Source organism: Myotis myotis, unplaced genomic scaffold (genome assembly GCF_014108235.1).
Source record: "Myotis myotis isolate mMyoMyo1 unplaced genomic scaffold, mMyoMyo1.p scaffold_m19_p_10, whole genome shotgun sequence".
NCBI lineage: Eukaryota > Metazoa > Chordata > Mammalia > Chiroptera > Vespertilionidae > Myotis > Myotis myotis.
Window position 1 is genome coordinate 53,573,314 of NW_023416314.1, and position 17,267 is coordinate 53,590,580.

Here is a 17,267-nt window from a genome sequence, read left to right on the forward strand (position 1 = left end):
GGCATCTGCTATAAAATAAAGACACTGCTGTGGGCATGGTCACTGTCTCTCAGAGAAGCAGCATCCCACCGAGACCCGGCTTTCATTCTCTTGTCTGTCTTTTCTAAGCCTTTCAGCCGCCCCCACTCAGGTTCACCCTTGGCCGTGCTGGCGGGGCACACTTTATAAAGATATACCTCCACGCTCCGAGGGCGGGTTCCTGCCTCAATCCCCGCCCTCACCAGAAACAGCTCCAGGAAACAGCTGGGGGGAGGGTGCAGCCATTTCCAAGACAACCCCTGCAGGACTGACTTCCTTCCACTTGGTCCCCAGACAGGTCGTGATGTTACACCACCCACGGTTTTTATATAAGTAGATTATCTTTTAAAAAGAAGTAAAGGACAATGGAGGGAGGAAGAAGAATCCTAAAGGGGGTGGTTTTCCAAAACAATGCTATAGATTTCACAACTTTATCTGGTTGTGACCCAGAGCACTGCTTACTCTGAAGCAGAGGAGATTAAGGCTGGATGTACTGATGGGATGTACAGAAGGAGAACGGAACACTGAAATGAGCGGAGGAAATCAGGTTATCTGGTGGCTTTAAAAGCAGGCGAGGCTGTCACTGGTATGCAGGAAGGCAGCATCAGGTAGTAGACCTCCAGCTTCGAAGTTAGAGGCTTGGGTTAAAGACCTGACCCACAGATTCCTCCTGACCACCTGTGACCTGTGTGGGGCAAGCTGCTCAGCGGAAGCTCCAGCTGCCCTCATCTAGAAAATGGGGTGGACAGTAGTGCCAACTCACCAAGTTGCTATAATTAAATAGATAATAACACACTTTGTCCATCACACGGTGCATAGGACCACACAAGTTTGTACGTACGTCTAAGCTCTCTACAAGGCCCTGGGGTTTGCAGGTATTACCTCTCAGAGGAGCAGCCAGTGTCAAAAAGAGTTCTATTAAATTCATACGTGAAACTGTGATGGGTTTCAAGCCAAGATCAGACATCTGCCACGCATATTACAAGATACAAAGGTTCAACAATTGGAACTCATCAGTGAAATGGGAAAAAAAAATCCTTGCATAGATTATTGCTCCAATTTGATAAAAAGAACTGGCTTTGCTTGGAGGAGGGAAAGGAGGAGGCGGCGGCAGCACCACAGTTTCCTGCCAAATATCTAACCCTTTAACAATGCCTGTCTGGTGAGCCTGAGAGCTCCAGGAAAAAGCCACCAATAAAATCCTTTCCAAGGGTCTGTGTGGAGCGGGGAGAGAGGAAATGCAGTCAGCTCTTTTTTCTCTGCAGGAAGGGAAGGCTGAACAACTGCACATCAGGCGAGAAGGCAAACAAATTGCCCATTCAAGCCAAAATAAGCTGCTCCTGGGGGAAGCAGAACAGCTGGAATCCATTCAGCCAGACACAGAGGTGAGGGCCCCAAAGACAGACCTGGGCCTGGGGAGCCGGCCTCTGGCAGGCAGGGATCTTCTGAGCAAGTGGTGGCCACTTGCCCTCATCTCACCTCTGCTGCCCTCAGTCTATGCCCACAAAGGGGAGCCAGCCAGCAGCTTTGTCAGATGTGGAGGAAATCCTGGGTGGAAAGGAAGAAGAAAGGCAGCAAACTAGTGAACGTGCCAAGCGAGCAAGCACCTATTATGTGGCAGGCGCTGAGCAGGCACGAAGCAGTCACTGGTGGGACATGCCTGTGCCCTTTGTAGAGACAACTTTTAGGGGTGGGTACTGTGATAGTGATGTTAAAGGTGAGGAACCGGGCTCAGTGAGGAAGAGTGATTGTACAAGGACATAGCTAGAGAGTGGCTGGACCAGCCATGGCAGGGGCCTCGGAGCTTTCCTTCCTGCTTGTCGCTGGAGTTTGCCCAGCTCCAGCAGTTCATCTAAAGCAAGAACTGATCATCCTTTTTAGTGGTGGGGGTGTCTGGCAGCAAATGGAACATATCAAGAGAGGCTTCATTGGAAAACTAAGGAAAGCACCAAAGCAAATTGCAAAAGAGGGGGTGAGGGGATAAACCTGGAAGCAAATGAAGTAGCAGAGTAGAATTACTTTGATCCCTAAGAAACCTGAAATGTGGCTGCTGTGGAGCTTGCCTCCAGCTGGACAGCAGGTCAGAGTCCCTGTCTGGGACAGTGGGTAGCAGCATCCTGACGGGCTAGCAGTGGTTCCAGATCCGCGATCGGAGTCCCAGGCTCCAGTTTGAAAACCTGTTCTGTAGCTATGCTGAGCTCCTGCCCGGGCCCCTGACATCTGAGAGTGGGGGAGGAGAGACACTTCCCTCTCTAGCTCCTGGGATTCCCACCCTGAGTCTCAGACTTTCTTACAGTCATCTTACAATTACTTCCTTCCTTGAGGTCTTAATAATAATAATATCAGCTAACATTTATTGAGCCTTTACTTTTGTGCCAGGCAGGTTCAGCCACATATATAAGACGACATACTCAAGTGGAGGAGCCAGAATTTGCACCCAGTGCCCATACTCTTCCTCAGCACTACCCATAGTGCCTCAGGCCTTAGGATCTGATAGAGTTGAAAGAGCAATCCTGAAGTCAGGCAGATAGCTCTACATTTTACCACTACTGATCCCTGGGCAGCCTGGTTAACCTATCTAATCTCTAGTCTCAGTCGTCTCCTCTATAGAGTAGATGCAATTAATATACTTGTGGAGTTGTGTCCCCTCTCAGACAGAGTAGGTCCTCAATTATGTCCTTCACCGTCTCTATTTCACCTCCCCTTCCAATGTCATTCATTAAACACTAGGGCTGCTTCTACCCCTGAGCAAGGTTTGGCTTCTTCATATTCTGTGCTAGTCTACTGTGTGCCTATAACGTGTGGGACCCAGCATCAGGCCCTGTGGGGCTGGGTCTTGGGAATGAGACTGGAGGAGAGGAATCCGTCAAAAGTGGGCATAGATTGGAGGAGGGAAAGGAGGGCTGAGGGGAGGCGCTGGCTGTGAGAATCAGGCTTTAAGCTGGTAGGAGCTCTCCTCCAGCTTGTCTCCCTTCTGCTGGCCTCCTGCCAGGACTAACAGGCACGTCTGGTCGCCTCCTGGTGCACAGCTTGCACCCTGCAGGGCACCCACCAAGGGCCCCGTTCCTCCCATGCTGGGGTGCCTTGGCTCCCAGCTCACAGGCAGGCGCGTAGCCATGTACCGAGCCCTGTGATCTAGCCCTCCTTTCCGGATCTGGAACCATTCATTCTGCACACTGTGAGCCAGAGCCCAGGCACTGGGGACAAAATGACAGGTCTGCCCTCAGGGAGTTCCCCAGCATGCCCTGCTCTCCACTGTTCTCCTCACTCGGGTAACACGGGACACACCTTTCCAGACACTATCATTTCTCTCTTCCAAATAAGAATTACTTCACTAGAACAGTCACACTAACACATGAATCTCTCCTCTCCCCACCTGAACAAGAGAAATGAGAAACAGACACAATTTTAAATGCATATGTACATATGTGTGTTTCTTATGCACCCCCTACTTACCAGCTATTTCACATACATTATCTCACCTCATCGTCACAACAACAATCCTGCAAGGTGGAGCCATCCCCAGGACATACAGGAGAGAAAGCTGGAGGCTCACTCAGAGATGGAGCTGGTTTGAACCAAAGCTGTCTGCCTACAGAGTTTATGCTCCTTCTACAGCCCCAGGCTGCCTCTCAGCTCAGCTGCAGCCCTGCTAGCTCTGGCCCCCTCCTTCGCCTCGATTTGTTCTTTCACATATTTAGATTCCCTGCATTCTTCCTGTTTGTGTGGTCCCAGAGGAGGCCAACCTCTCCCAGACTAGTGACAGCAGCAGCAGCAACATCCTAGGCCAGTGGTTCTCAACCTTAGCTGCACATTAGAATCACCTGGGAATCTTTTTAAAATCCTGATTTCTGGGCCTCATCCTGTCCTAGGCACTTCCTCCGACTCTCTGATTAGCTTGTCTTAATTACACCCAGGCTGGAGCAGTTCCGGGGCTGCTGCAAAGCAAGCAGGCTCACTGTTCGGTCTTCTCATTCCTTCTCTGACTCCAGCCCCTTTTGCTCCCCACCCCCTCTGTTGGCTGGCAGCCTACCTCCTCTGCTGTCCTTGGTTCTGCCTCCTTGCACATCACGTTCAGGCCTGCCAAGGAGTGCTTCAAACTGCTGCCACTCCAGACAGCTGAGCCAGTCTAGCTCAATTCAGAAAAGAGAGCTCAAGTCTCTGCTGAGTGCCAGGCACCGCTCTGGGTGCCACAGGCAGGAAGCAAAAGGAAAATGCAGAGGCCTTGCCCTCAGCAGCTCAGAGTCAGAGGCTGGGAGGGAGCAGGAGCTTAGCACAGGGAGCGGTGAGAAGGTTGTAATACAGTCCTAAAATACCAGAGCTGGTCCAGCCGGCAGCATGGCTCAGTGATTTGGCGTTGACCTATGAACCAGGAAGTCACGGTTCAATTCCGGTCAGGACACATGCCGGGTGGTGGGCTTGATCCCCAGTAGGGGGCATGCAGGAGGCAGCCAATCAATGATTCTCTCTCATCATTGATGTTTCTATCTCTCTCTCCCATCCCTTCCTCTCTGAAATCAATAAAAATATATCAAAAAGAATATCAGAGCTGGAGGGAATCTTGGTTTCCTGTTTTAACCCCTCCATTTTATAGATGGGGAACAGCAGCCCACAGGAGGGCAATTATATGAATAAATGATGTTTGTAATAACAACCAGCACTTCTAAAACCCTTACTAGGAGCTAAGTACTGTTCCACGTCCTTTACATGTATTAACAACCCCCTCAACAACCCTCTGAGGTAGGCACTACTGCCCTCCCCATTTTAAAGATGAAGAAAATGAGGCACTGAACGGTTAAGTACCCACTTGTCCAGTTCACACAGCTAATAAGTGGCAACCTGTGCTGAACTTAGGCAGGCAGGCCCCACATTGCTGTCTCTCAAATGCACCATGAGAAGAAGACAGTCTACCTGTGGAAGTAACAAGGCTCCTTGAAGGAATTACATAGGCCCTGGTTATCCAGAGTCAACTAAGAGGAAGCCTTACTTAATCAGAGGCTTCAACGGAGCTCCCAAGCACCACAAAATACAAGGCACTTGGTGAACAGAGCCCCATATTTCCAACAAAGAGCCAACCAAGAGGAACAAACTTGGTGGAAGGGATTTCCTCAAGGAAGGAGTAGCAGCTCAACCCTCTTCCCCTTTTGTGTCTTTAATATCCTTCAAGATCTTTCATATCCTCAAATGCCACTTCCTCAGGTAGGAAGACCAGCAGGCAGCTTAAAAAGATGCTCGAATATGTGGATGGAAATTTGTAGAAAAGGAGGTTCTAGAAAAGCCTTGGTCAACCAAAGACTCCCATTTCTCAGAATCGCCCCAATACACACACACCACCACCACCACCACCACCACCACCACACCACACCACACACACACCCTGGCCCCTGGTTAACCAAGAGTCTTCTCCAATTTTGCCACATGAGTTTCAGAATAAATAGCTACCAGTATTTTAGCTACTTACCAATCACTGCCAGATTATGTTCCGAGCCACAGGAGATCTGTAAAATGAAAGGAAATAAGTTATACTAAAGAAAGAAAATGTTTCAGTATTTTAGCCTGTATATTTTATGATCAGTTTTTAATAACACTAACATCTATTTTTGGCAAATTTTAGGAAGTAGAAAGTGGCACCATATACAAAAGTTGATTATAATTACAACATACTCACAATTACATAAAAAGAAAAAGTGATAAAAAATTGAATGAAATATACAAGATGTTAATAATATATTTGTTTTTAGGCAGTGAACCATGAGTAATTTTTAAAAAATCCTTTCTTCTTTGTATGTCTGTATTTTTTCAAACTTTCTATACTGAGCACATATTACCAGAAAAACAGAAATATAAGGCAATACAAATGATAGTTCTTGAAAACTGAACTGAAAAAGACCATCACTCTCATCTGGATGGAGAGAATGAGCAGAGAATTTGGTGGAAACTGACTTGTCTAAGGACAAATGTTTGACTTTTCCCATCTGCTCACTCTCCTGTCACCTTCCAGTCACACAAACATCTGTAGTTCTCTGGATGCGTTCATCATACTTCTGGGCCTTTGCACATGCTGTTCCTCTGCTTGGAATGACCTCTCCTCAACTGCCTACCCAGAAAACGTCCACTCATCCTTTAAAATCGCAAACCGTCCACTGAGACTCCTTCGCACTTGCTTGTAGGCAGACTCAAGCACTCCTTTCATTGAACAACTTATATGTACCCCCATTGTGGCAATCATTTTGTGGCCTTTTATTGTTTTATCTGTCTCCTCACTAGACTGTCTTTGTCTTGAGAACAGGACTAAGTCTTATTCACCTCTGTATTGCACAGCTGAATTGTACAAGGCCACAGACTCAGCTAACATCTGCTAAGTAGGAGAATGAATGAAAGAACAAAATACATAAAAGAACAAATACCTAATATACAATGGATAATCATTTGGGGTTCTGAATCCAGTGTCCACCCAGCCAGAGGCCCTTCTTGCCTTTCAGTCTCTGCACCTCCCAATTGCTACCAGGAGGAAGTGACTGAGAATACAAAAGCAGAAACAGTTCTCCGGGTACTAATTAAAAGGAACTCAACACTCTGGAGAAGCATCCTGTGACCTTTATCAGGATGTTCACTCCAACTCCTGGCAAGAGGGAGTCTCCAGGTACTCACAGAATGTCAATGAGGGGAGAACCCTGGAGATCTTCCAGTCCAATCTTTCTACATTACGAATTAAAAACTGAGGCTTGGGAAGAGGACAGAACTTGTCTAGGGTGCCAGAGCAAGTGTGTGTCAAAACTAAGGCAAGAGCCTGGCCAACGTGGTTCAGTGGTTAAGTTCATAGTTCGAGTCCTGATTGGGCACATGCCTGGGTTGCAGGGACAATCACCAGTGGGGGGCGTGTAGGAGGCAGCTAATCAATGATTCTCTCTCATCACTGATGTTTCTATCTCTCTCTCTCTCTCCCTTCCTCTCTGAAATCAATTTTTAAAAAACTAAGACTAGAACCATTCTGATTCTCACATCAGTTCCTTCCCTGATGCTATAGCTGCTCACTCTTTCCCAGTGAAAACCATTCGAAGTAATCAGCATAGGCCCCTAACAGTAACAGATTCAAAAGGCATTTGAGCACTGACAGCCAAATAACACATTGGTGGGTGAGAATGGGCAGCAAGGCATCTGAAGTTTTTTCCTTATAAAAGCTGTGCTTCCCAGGTCTCAGCTTCTACAGGGAAGAGGGGTGCCTGCTCCTGGGTGGACTCCCTGACAGTATCTGGCAAAGAAGCACCTGTATATTTTATCCCAGGAAAGATTCCCAGGTTGTCTAGGCCAGAGGTCCTCAAACTTTTTAAACAGGGGGCCAGTTCACTGTCCCTCAGACCGTTGGAGGGCCGGACTATAGTTTTAAAAAATAAACTATGAACAAATTCCTATGCACACTGCACATATCTTATTTTGAAGTAAAAAAACAAAACGGAAACAAATACAATATTTGTATTTGCATGTGGCCCGCGGGCCGTAGTTTGAGGACCCCTGGTCTAGGCTCTGAGGTCCTTTGGGACAGGCTCTGGAGATAATTTCTCTAAGAGGTTCCACCATGTGTCATACACACAGCACAAGTTCATTGTATGCTTCCTGGTTACATGGAGGCTGATTCCCTAGGTTCCATCATAGAAAGATGTTTAGATTGAAAGACTGGAAAAACCTTAGATATCTAACGTTAGGAGAATGCTTATGTAAATTATGATAGAGCCATCTGATAGACTATTGTACAGACTTGGAAAATGATGCTTACAATAAAGGAAAATAGTTATGATATCCTGTGAACTGAAAAATCACCTAAAAACTGTAATATGCAATATGATCGCAACTCTATAATAGAGCATGCATAAAAGACTGGAAGGAGATACATCAAATTTTGACAGTGATTGACTCTGGACTAGGGATGAAACAGGCATTACAAGTATGGTTTTTCCTTTTGCTTTTTTAATGCTTTCTAATTTTATACACTATTTTTCTAATCAGAAAATAATCTATTAAAAACAAGTACAATGCACTACAGAGGAAAAAAACCCTGCCTGGTATAAAATCTGATATGTTTTGTTGCGGGGGTGGTGGGGTGGGGGCGAGAGGGGGAAGATTTGAAAGAAACATAACTAAATTACAAGGGCAACTTCTAGTCCCTATTTTTGAAATGTTCTTTAACGGTGGTGGTAGCAGTAATGGTGATAATGGCAGCAATAAAAGCAGGAATTAAAGCCACCATATACTGAGGACTCATGTGCCAGGCATTCTGCCCAGGTACTTTATAAACATCACACATCTTAAGCAGCACAATAATCCTTTTCAGGTAAGTTTGACTTTGCTCATTTTAGAGATAAGAAACTGAGCTCATACATATTAAATGATTTCACAGCCAGCTAAGTGGCAGTGGCAGAACTGAAACCCAGGTCTGCCTGATCTCCAAGCTCCTGTTCTGTGGTGCTAGATCATACTATGTTTGTTTTTCAAAAATAAAGTTATTTCGCTTGAACATCGACCTATGAACCAGGAGGTTGCGGTTTGATTCTGGCCAGGGCACATCCCCGGGTTGTGGGCTGGATCCTCAGTGTTGCACGTGCAGGGGCAGCTAATCAATGGTTCTCTCTCATCGTTGATGTTTCTATCTATCTCTCTCTCTCCCTTCCTCTCTGAAATAAAAATTTAAAAAGAAAAGAATACAAAAATAAAGTTATTTAATTTCACAACTTGGACAGAGAAAGGGCCTGCCTCTCTGACTGCCAGGGCTCAAGCTGGGGCTGTGGACTGCACCTTGAGGACCAGATGCTTCACCCAATGCAAGTATTGGGCAGCAGGTGCTTCTCTGAATTAATGAGCGAGACAGTGGTGAGTGGATTTTGTCAAGGCCACATAGAGCTTGGGGCCCAAGGCTCCCTGCTGCTTCCTGCTGGCTAGGCATTGGCGCAGCGGTCAGGACACTGAACACCACAGGCCACAGAACCCCAATGCCCCACTCCTTCAACAAGATTGTATCAATGACCATTTGCTTCATATTGCTCTGTGAGCATCTTCCCACTGCCCAGCTGCAGGCAGCTTTCTAGAAGATGCTGTTAACAATGGCAGTGTGCCCGGAGGAAGAGATTCAGAGACAGGAAGCCAGGTGAATCCTCAGGTCCTCTACTTCCTGGACAGTTAGCCAGGTATCCTCCGGCCTCAGTGTTCTCAGGTGTAAACAATGTCCTCAGGGGTGAACAAGTACATAACAATATCTACCCCATCTGCCTCACAGAATTGCTAGAGGACAAGTGAGACACGCCCCTCTCCTCACAGCCAGATGTCTCAACTTTCTTACACACAATTCTGACCATGTCGTGGCCCTGTACAGAACCCTTCTCAGGCTCCCAGCTTTGGGAGGGTAGACTAAACTACCCAGGAGGAGGCTCCAGCTCACCTCTCTGGCCTCATTTCCTCCCTCTGCTACCCATGAACCCTCAACTCCAAATAACATACTAGTATTCCTTTGGTTCTATTCACACCGCATTATATTTTCTCTAAGAACACTATAGGGTTTCAGGCTTTTATGCATGCTATTCTCTTTGAATGGAATTCCCTTTCTCCCACTGTCTACCTAGCTAAATCCTTCAAGATTGCTCAAATATCACCTCCTTGCCTAGCCGGGGTGGCTCAGTGGTTGAGTGTCAACCTATGAACCTGGAGGTCAAGGATTGATTCCCAGTCATGGCACAGGCCTAGGTTGCAGGCTCGATCCCCAGGGTGGGGAGTGCAGGAGGTGGCCAATCAATGATTGTCTCTCATCATTAATGTTTCTATCTCTCTCTCCCTCTCCCTTCCTCTCTGAAATCAATTATTAAAAAAAAAAATGTTAATCACCTCCTTGTAAAGTGGACCCTGACTGCCCCAGGCAGAGCCAGCTGCTCCAGCCTGGCTACTCCCACAGCATTATTCGTCACAGCTCTTATCACACATGAGGTATCTATTCATGACCCGAGCATGAGTTAGGCACCACTGTTTCTCAGAGATCCAGCAAAGTGCCTGCCTAGCAGTGTCCCTGCCACACTGCCCAAGTGCAGGGCACGAAGGGGTGGGAGGGAAGGAGGAAATAAAAGGTAAGGGGCCCAGAGAAGTTAGATGATCCCAAAACAAGTGTTAGTAGTCATGTGGCCATTCTAGCCCAAGTGAAGACAGGCACTGAGATGCACAGAGGGCAGGAAGGGAAGGGCACTACAAGAATAGTATAGAGATGACAGGAGCATCAATAGCACAGTAGATTGTTCCAGGAACGCACAGTAAACCAGCCACAGAGGTCAGTCCTGGGAGACAGAGTCTCACTATAGAGGAAGTAGGTTCCAGCTTGCTGGATGAGGCCTTTAAGAGAAGTGGACACGCCTCCCCAAGGGTGAAGAGTGGGACAAAGGTGGCTGTGGAAAGTTGTCTGACTCAGTGCTGCTCATATGCTAGAGCAGTGGTTCTCAACCTTCCTAATGCCTCGACCCTTTAATATAATTCCTCATGTTGTGGTGACCCCCAATTTCATTGTTACAGATTGAACATAATTAAAGCATAGTGATTAATCACAAAAACAATATGTAATTATATATATATGGTCTTAGGCAACCCCTGTGAAAGGGTCGTTCGACCCCTAAGGGGTCGCAACCCACAGGTTGAGAACCCCTGTGCTAGAGGGATCTTCTCTGTTCAGGCATCTCAGCCTCAGGAGGCAGAGCTGCAGAAAATAATTTCCAAGCCCCACCCCCTGCTACCCCCCAGCTACCACAGGGATAAGATCTCCCAACAACTCTCCTGCCAGGCTAGACTCCATCAGTTCTGATGAGAGGAGCTGCTCAGGGATCTCCCATGGGCTGGACCCCACTAACTGCAGCTGGATGGGGATGAGCTGGGGCAAGAATTGACTGGTAGTAGATGCCCAGGGAATATATGCTGAACACATCAATGAGTTAAATGAATGGATAACTAAATGAATAAGCAAAAATTAGATTAACATGAAAATATTTGCAGGATGTTGAATGTGAGCACTTCAGTTCTCAGCAGTACACTTGAACCATTTCTAAAAACAGCTGACTGGCCCTTTTGAGTGCTTGGTGCCAGGCACCTGGCTAACTGCTTTGCCTGTTTTATCTCATTTAAACACATACCAAACATAAGAGAGGGACTCTTTTGCTACAGCTGCTTTACAAATGAGGCGACTGGGGTTTAGGGAGATAAGGTAGCTTGCCCAGTGTCTTACAGATAATGGAGATGCAGGATTCTGTGATCATTCAGATTCAACCTTTCTGTCCTCCCAATTGTTTTAACCTTTCTTGCTTGTACACAGGATGGAAATACACTGCTCACCCAGTTTCCTACATCCTGGAATCCTGTATCAATTATCAGGGATCTAAAGGGGAAGATTCCTATATTTACAAGGCCCAAACAACATCATCCTAGGGCTAGAGGTGTCCTCCCTGGACCGATCAAGAGACTGCTCCAGGGCTCTGGGGGAGGGGCGGGGTGTGTGTAAAATGGCAACAAGGCTTTGTCCCCTGCCCTCCCTGTGGAAGCTGTCACTTCTCGGGGACCTCCACTGGATTTTTCAACTGAGCCTGGGGAAATCAAGGTGGGGAAAACAGACTGGGGTGGGTTACAAACAGGACCCAAGGGAAGAAGAAGCACTGAGATACCAAGGAGAAGAAGCCAGGGACCGCCCTGATCTCCTGATGAGCAGCTAGTGACAGCCCAGGGACCATTCTGGGATTCAGGCGAGGCCTGCAGGGCCTGTTGATTGGTTCCTGCAGGTGCCAATGCGCCCAGCCCACGGATACTATAGCAACGAGGCGCCAGTGCGGAGGCACGTGACACCAGGGGAGGGGCGGCCATTCCCCCGGAATCGGAGGAGGGATTCCAAGCCTGAGCTCTCCCCTTCACCAAGAATGCTAGCACGGCCCCCAGGAAGGAGAAGCGCGCTGGGAACAGCTCCAGAAAGGCAGCCTCCCTTGGGGTTCAGAGGCAGGGAATGGGCGCCTCTGTGCAGCCTTTGCTAGAACTCCGCCCAAACCCAGTTGCCATGGGTGGAGAGCTCTGGGGAAACAATCAGAATTTCTAAACCTGTTAGAAAAGCAGGGCTGCGAGGTTGGGCATGTTTCACAGGCAAAATGCAACCCTGCTAGCCAACGGAATTTTTGCCCCTGACTCAAATAGTGCCAAATGGAGCCCATGGTGACAGCAGAGAGGAGGCACAGCTGCTTGCTTCTGGAAGCACCTCGCCTTAGAAAGACACCTTTAACGCCCAGTGTGAGGCTTGACTTTTTTACTGAAGCCTAGATGCCAAAAGAGATTAAAAAAAAAAAAAAAATGAAATCTCCAGGCCCAGTGGCTTCCTCTGTCCTCCACCTCAAAGTCCTGGCGGAAGAACCCATTCCCTCTTGTAAAGCAAATTCCTTTTTTTCAAGGCACTTTATATACCTTAGAAAATGAGGCTTAAACTAGGTACTACCTTCTCAGATAGAGAGGTGGGGATGGGGAGGAAGAGAGCTAAAATTTGGAAAGTGCCTGGATGCCAGGCATGTGACATGATAGAATTGCATTTTACACACACAGCCTCAGCCCCTGTGAGAAGTGGCACTCCGTCTCCCTACGCCAAGGAGTTAAAGCCTAGTCCCAGGTCACATGGGCTATACACCCAGGCTGGCCTTGATCCAAAGCCTGTGAGCTCAAGCACTACACATACTGCTTCCTCTTCTGATACTGATACCAGAGTGCCAGGCAATAAGGCCCAAACTCACGTGACTGGCAAATCTCTGACTCTCTCTTCTTCCTACTCTGTCTCCACCCAACTAATTCATTTTCTCAAAGACTCTCCAATCTATGTCTTGATTTACAGCTGCTACCATCTTAGTTCAATCCTTTTCATTGTAGCCTGATTCTCTTAAAAGATAGCTAAATGACATCAAGCCTTCTCTTTGTCATGTCATGATCTCATTTTTCTCTGTGTGTGTGTTTTGATGATCTCATTTTTAAAACAACATTTTTAAGTTGTCATAGTCTTAAAGCCTCCTAACTTCCTACCACACTTGATCTCTTACCCCTTTTCTGCATAAAGCCACTATCTCAGCAACATTAAGTCTCTTCTCTGTCCCTGGACAATTGGTTTCCCCACTTTTGTACCTTTATTGGCACCATTCTCCCTTTTCCATACCATTCTAAACCCGACCAACCCTATAAGACCCAGTTAAAACCCACTGCCTTGAGGAAGCCTCCCAGATTACCTCGGCCCCACGGAGATCTGCCTTATCTCAAATCCTACCAGTGCCTTGGCTACAGTTTGCCCTGGTCAAGTCTCCTTTGTATTGTCAATCATTTGAGTATGGATGCAGGACATGTCTTTCTAGTCAGGGTGAGAAAGTGGAAAGAGCTCTTGTTATGGAACCAGGAGACCTGGATTTGAGTCTTGGCCCTGCCATTTCCTGGTCAAATAACCCTTGGACAAATCTCTGCCTCTGTGGCCTTCAGTTCCCTCACCTTTAAAATGGGGTAACAACAACCCGGCATAACTCAAACATTGTAAAACCCTTTCACAGCCTCTCCCACCCCCCACCCCCCCGCCAGAATCTATAGAATAAAATTCACTTTGAACTTAACCCTGTTCTATACATACATTTCTAGAACCTGTAAAAAGAAACTATAAAGCCCTAGTTAGTTTGGCTCAGTAGATAGAGCATTGACCTGCGGACTGAAGGGTCCCAGGTTTGATTCCAGCCAAGGGTACATGCCTGGGTTGTGGGCTCGATCCCCAGTAGGGGGTGTGCAGGAGGCAGCCAATCAATGATTCTCTCTCATCACTGATGTTTCTATCTCTCTCTCCCATCCCTTCCTCTCTGAAATCAATACAAATATATTTTTAAAAAATTATTTTTAAAAAAAGAAACTATAAGCATTAGGAACTGGCATAGGTTCACTATCAACGGTTCATTTCCTTTTTCAACAGTTACTCTATTGGCAGATAAGGAAAGAGCTTCAGAAATGCCTACTGAATTAGACTATGATATACACCACAAGTAGAATATAACACACAATTAAACTAGCCAGGCACCCAGAATGCTTGATTTGCCCTTAGTGTCCTTCTAAGGGAATTTCTTTTTCCTAAGTTGCTACACTGATACTGTGAAGGAAAACCCCTATTCTGTAAAACTACTGTTTGGAATTCTCTGCTATTCTTTGGACGGCCTCTTATTCTGGAAAAAATAACTTTGCTTTCTAGCCTGCTTGAATAATGGGGGAGATAAACTTAGCTGTCTGACCTTGTAGGCCAGAGACTAAATACACTCAATGCCATGCCAGGTGCATTTCTAATTGGATAGAATTGTATAGTTTTCAAGGCCGCCGCCAGCAAGAGCACAAAGGGCTGGCTCTTCTATAAAAAGGGAAGTTCTGCTTGTAGCTTTGCTTAGAATTTGGATTCATTTCCCTAAGCCCACCGCGGTGAATAAAGTGTAACTCCAAACTCTCAGAGCGCTATTTGGTTCTTGTCCGGTTTTTCTGTAACAATACTACATGCTCCTGCTCTCTCAGGCCACATCTAATTGGACTATGGATGGATAACTGTCCCAAAGTAGGTTAATGCATAAATTGGCCACAGTCTGTGAAGTGATTTAATGTGAAAATTCTATCTGAAAATGGTTGTCGGCAGTGAGTCCTCTAGCCTAGTTGGTAGCTAGAGCAGTAGCTGGAAGAAACAGACACAAGAAAGATTAAAATGAAGACCTACAGGCAGAAGAATCAGAAGCAGCAAGAACAGTCAAAGTAGAGATGAGTAGCTACGTCACCAGAACGTGAGAGTTCCAGGGCTTAAGAAAGTCTAGATGTCTAGCTGCCTTGTGTTCTAAATGACCTTCCAATTGTTCTTTTTTTTAAAAAAAAAAAAAGAAAAATCCTCACCTGAGGATATTTTTCCATTGATTTTTAGAGAGAAGGAAAGACAGAGAGAAATATCAATGTGAGGGAAACACATCAATAGGTTGCTTCCTGCATGAACCCTGTCCAGGGCCCACACTGGGGAGGAGCCTACAACCGAGGTATGTGCCCTTGACCTGAATTGAACCAGGGATCCTTCGGTCCACAGGCCAAGGCTCTAGCACAGTAGTTCTCAACTTTGGCTGCACATTAGAATCACCTGGGAATCTTTTTAAAATCCTGATTTCTGGCCCTCATCCTCCGGAAATTCTGTTTCTTTGTTATGGGGTGAGGTCAAGTGATTCTAATGTGCAGCCAAGGTTGAGAACCACTGCTCTAAGCCACTAAGTCAAACTGGCCAGGGCCAGCTGTCCTTTTATGAGACATTTGTTTCACCTGTTTTCCTTACTTATGCCCATCCTTACAACACTAACGTAACCTGAGAGTATCTCTGATCCTTGCAGACTAAAAGAACCTGTCACAACAATGCATTTACTAGTAGATTTCAGAAAAGCAAACCATTAAGTTACTTATACCCTTGAGAACAAGTGGAACCTTGTGAGCTGAACAACCAAACTCAAAGACAGGCAATTAATAGATTCAGACCAGTCAAACATACTATAGCATGTTTCTCAAAAAAATGTAACAGTTACCCTAATAGTCAAGAAAGGCTGAAATTAAAAAAGACTGCCAATACGAAGTGCTGGTAAGGATGTGGAATAAATGGGACTCTCTTACATAGCTGGCAGGAATGTACATTAAACAACTGCTTTGAAAATCTACATCTACTAAAGCTCTCTCTCTCTCTCTCTCTCTCTCTCTCTCTCTCTCTCTCTCTCTCTCTCTCTCTCTCCCTCTCCCTCTCCCTCTCCTTCTCCCTCTCCCTCTCTCTCTTGACCTAAGTACCCAAAATAAATTACTTACTTCCATTAAAAGACATGTACAAGAATGTTCATAGAAGCTTTATTTATAATAAATAAAAACATAAAATTACCCAAATATTCATCCTCAGTAGAATGGATAGAGGGTAGTATATTCAGAAAACTTCATAATAATGGGGGGGGGGGGACTACAGCTAGTCACAGCACAGATAAATCTTCAAGAATAATGGTAAACTAAAGAAATCATGCACAGAAGAGTAAATATTATATGCTTCTACTTATTTTAAATAAATAATATAACTGTTCTGAAGGGGCAAAAAGAACTAATCCTGGGAACTGTTTTTAAAAATACGTTTTTATTGATTTCAGAGAGAGGAAGGGAAAGGGGGAGAGGGATAGAAAGATCAATGATGAGATAGACTCATTGATCAGCTGCCTCCTGCATGCCCCCTACAGGGGATTGAGCCTGCAATCCAGTCATGTGCCCTGACCAGGAATTGAATTGTGACCTCCTGGTTCATGGGTTGATGCTCAACCACTTAGCCACACCGGCCAGGCAATCCTGGTAACTTTTAAACATAGTACTGTAACTAAAAACTTCTGTTTAAAAATAAAAAACTGAAAAAAAAGTATTTAACTCTACTGAGTGGATTTTTAAAAATCATAGTAGCATGCATGTATCAGCTTTAAATGTATTTAGTATACTGTAGGAATGAGCAAATGAGGAAATATATTAATATATATAATTATCCTATCTAATAAAAGAGAAACATGGTAATTAGCGTACGACCGCTACCCTTCCCATTGGCTAATCAGCAAGATATGCAAATTAACTGCCAGCCAAGATGGCGCCCGGCAGCCAGGCAGCTGGAAACTAACATGAGGCTTGCTTGCTTCAGTGACGGAGGAAACCAACGTTCCCCGCCTGCCTTGACGGCCTCTGAGCCTGCAGTTTGAAACATTGTAACAAATATACAAGCTAAACAAAACCCCAGAAACCTGCTTTCAGCCTGCGGGATCTCAGAGCTGGAGTTATACATTGTTTCGATTATAGAACCGAAACAAACCAGATACCTGCTTTCAGCAGCTGAGGCCTAAGAGCTGGAGCCTCAGAGCTAAAGCTGGCCCAGAATAAAAAAGAAAAAGAAAAAAAGGAGCGGTTGGGAGCTTCAGTCACCCGCCAGCCTAAAAACAGCCATCATCCCCTCACCCAGGCTGGCCAGGCACCCCAGTGGGGACCCCCACCCTGATCCAGGACATCCTTCAGGGCAAACCAGCCAGCCCCCACCCATGCACCAGGCCTCTATCCTATATAGTAAAAGGGTAATATGCCTCCCGGCACCGGGATCAGCATGACGGGGCAGCGCCCAAACCCCCTGATCGCCCTGCGGCTCTGTGTGTGACAGGGAGTGGGGCCACAAC

General features: G+C 46.2%; 1 protein-coding gene across 1 annotated transcript in view; it reads right to left on the bottom strand.

The window, feature by feature from the left end:
* Window positions 1-17,267, bottom strand: part of SERGEF (secretion regulating guanine nucleotide exchange factor) — a 200,408-nt gene that overhangs the window by 54,855 nt on the left and 128,286 nt on the right. Inside the window, 1 exon segment of the mRNA XM_036325582.1 lies at window positions 5,480-5,516. Within this exon segment, the coding sequence (XP_036181475.1) occupies window positions 5,480-5,516 (37 nt within the window).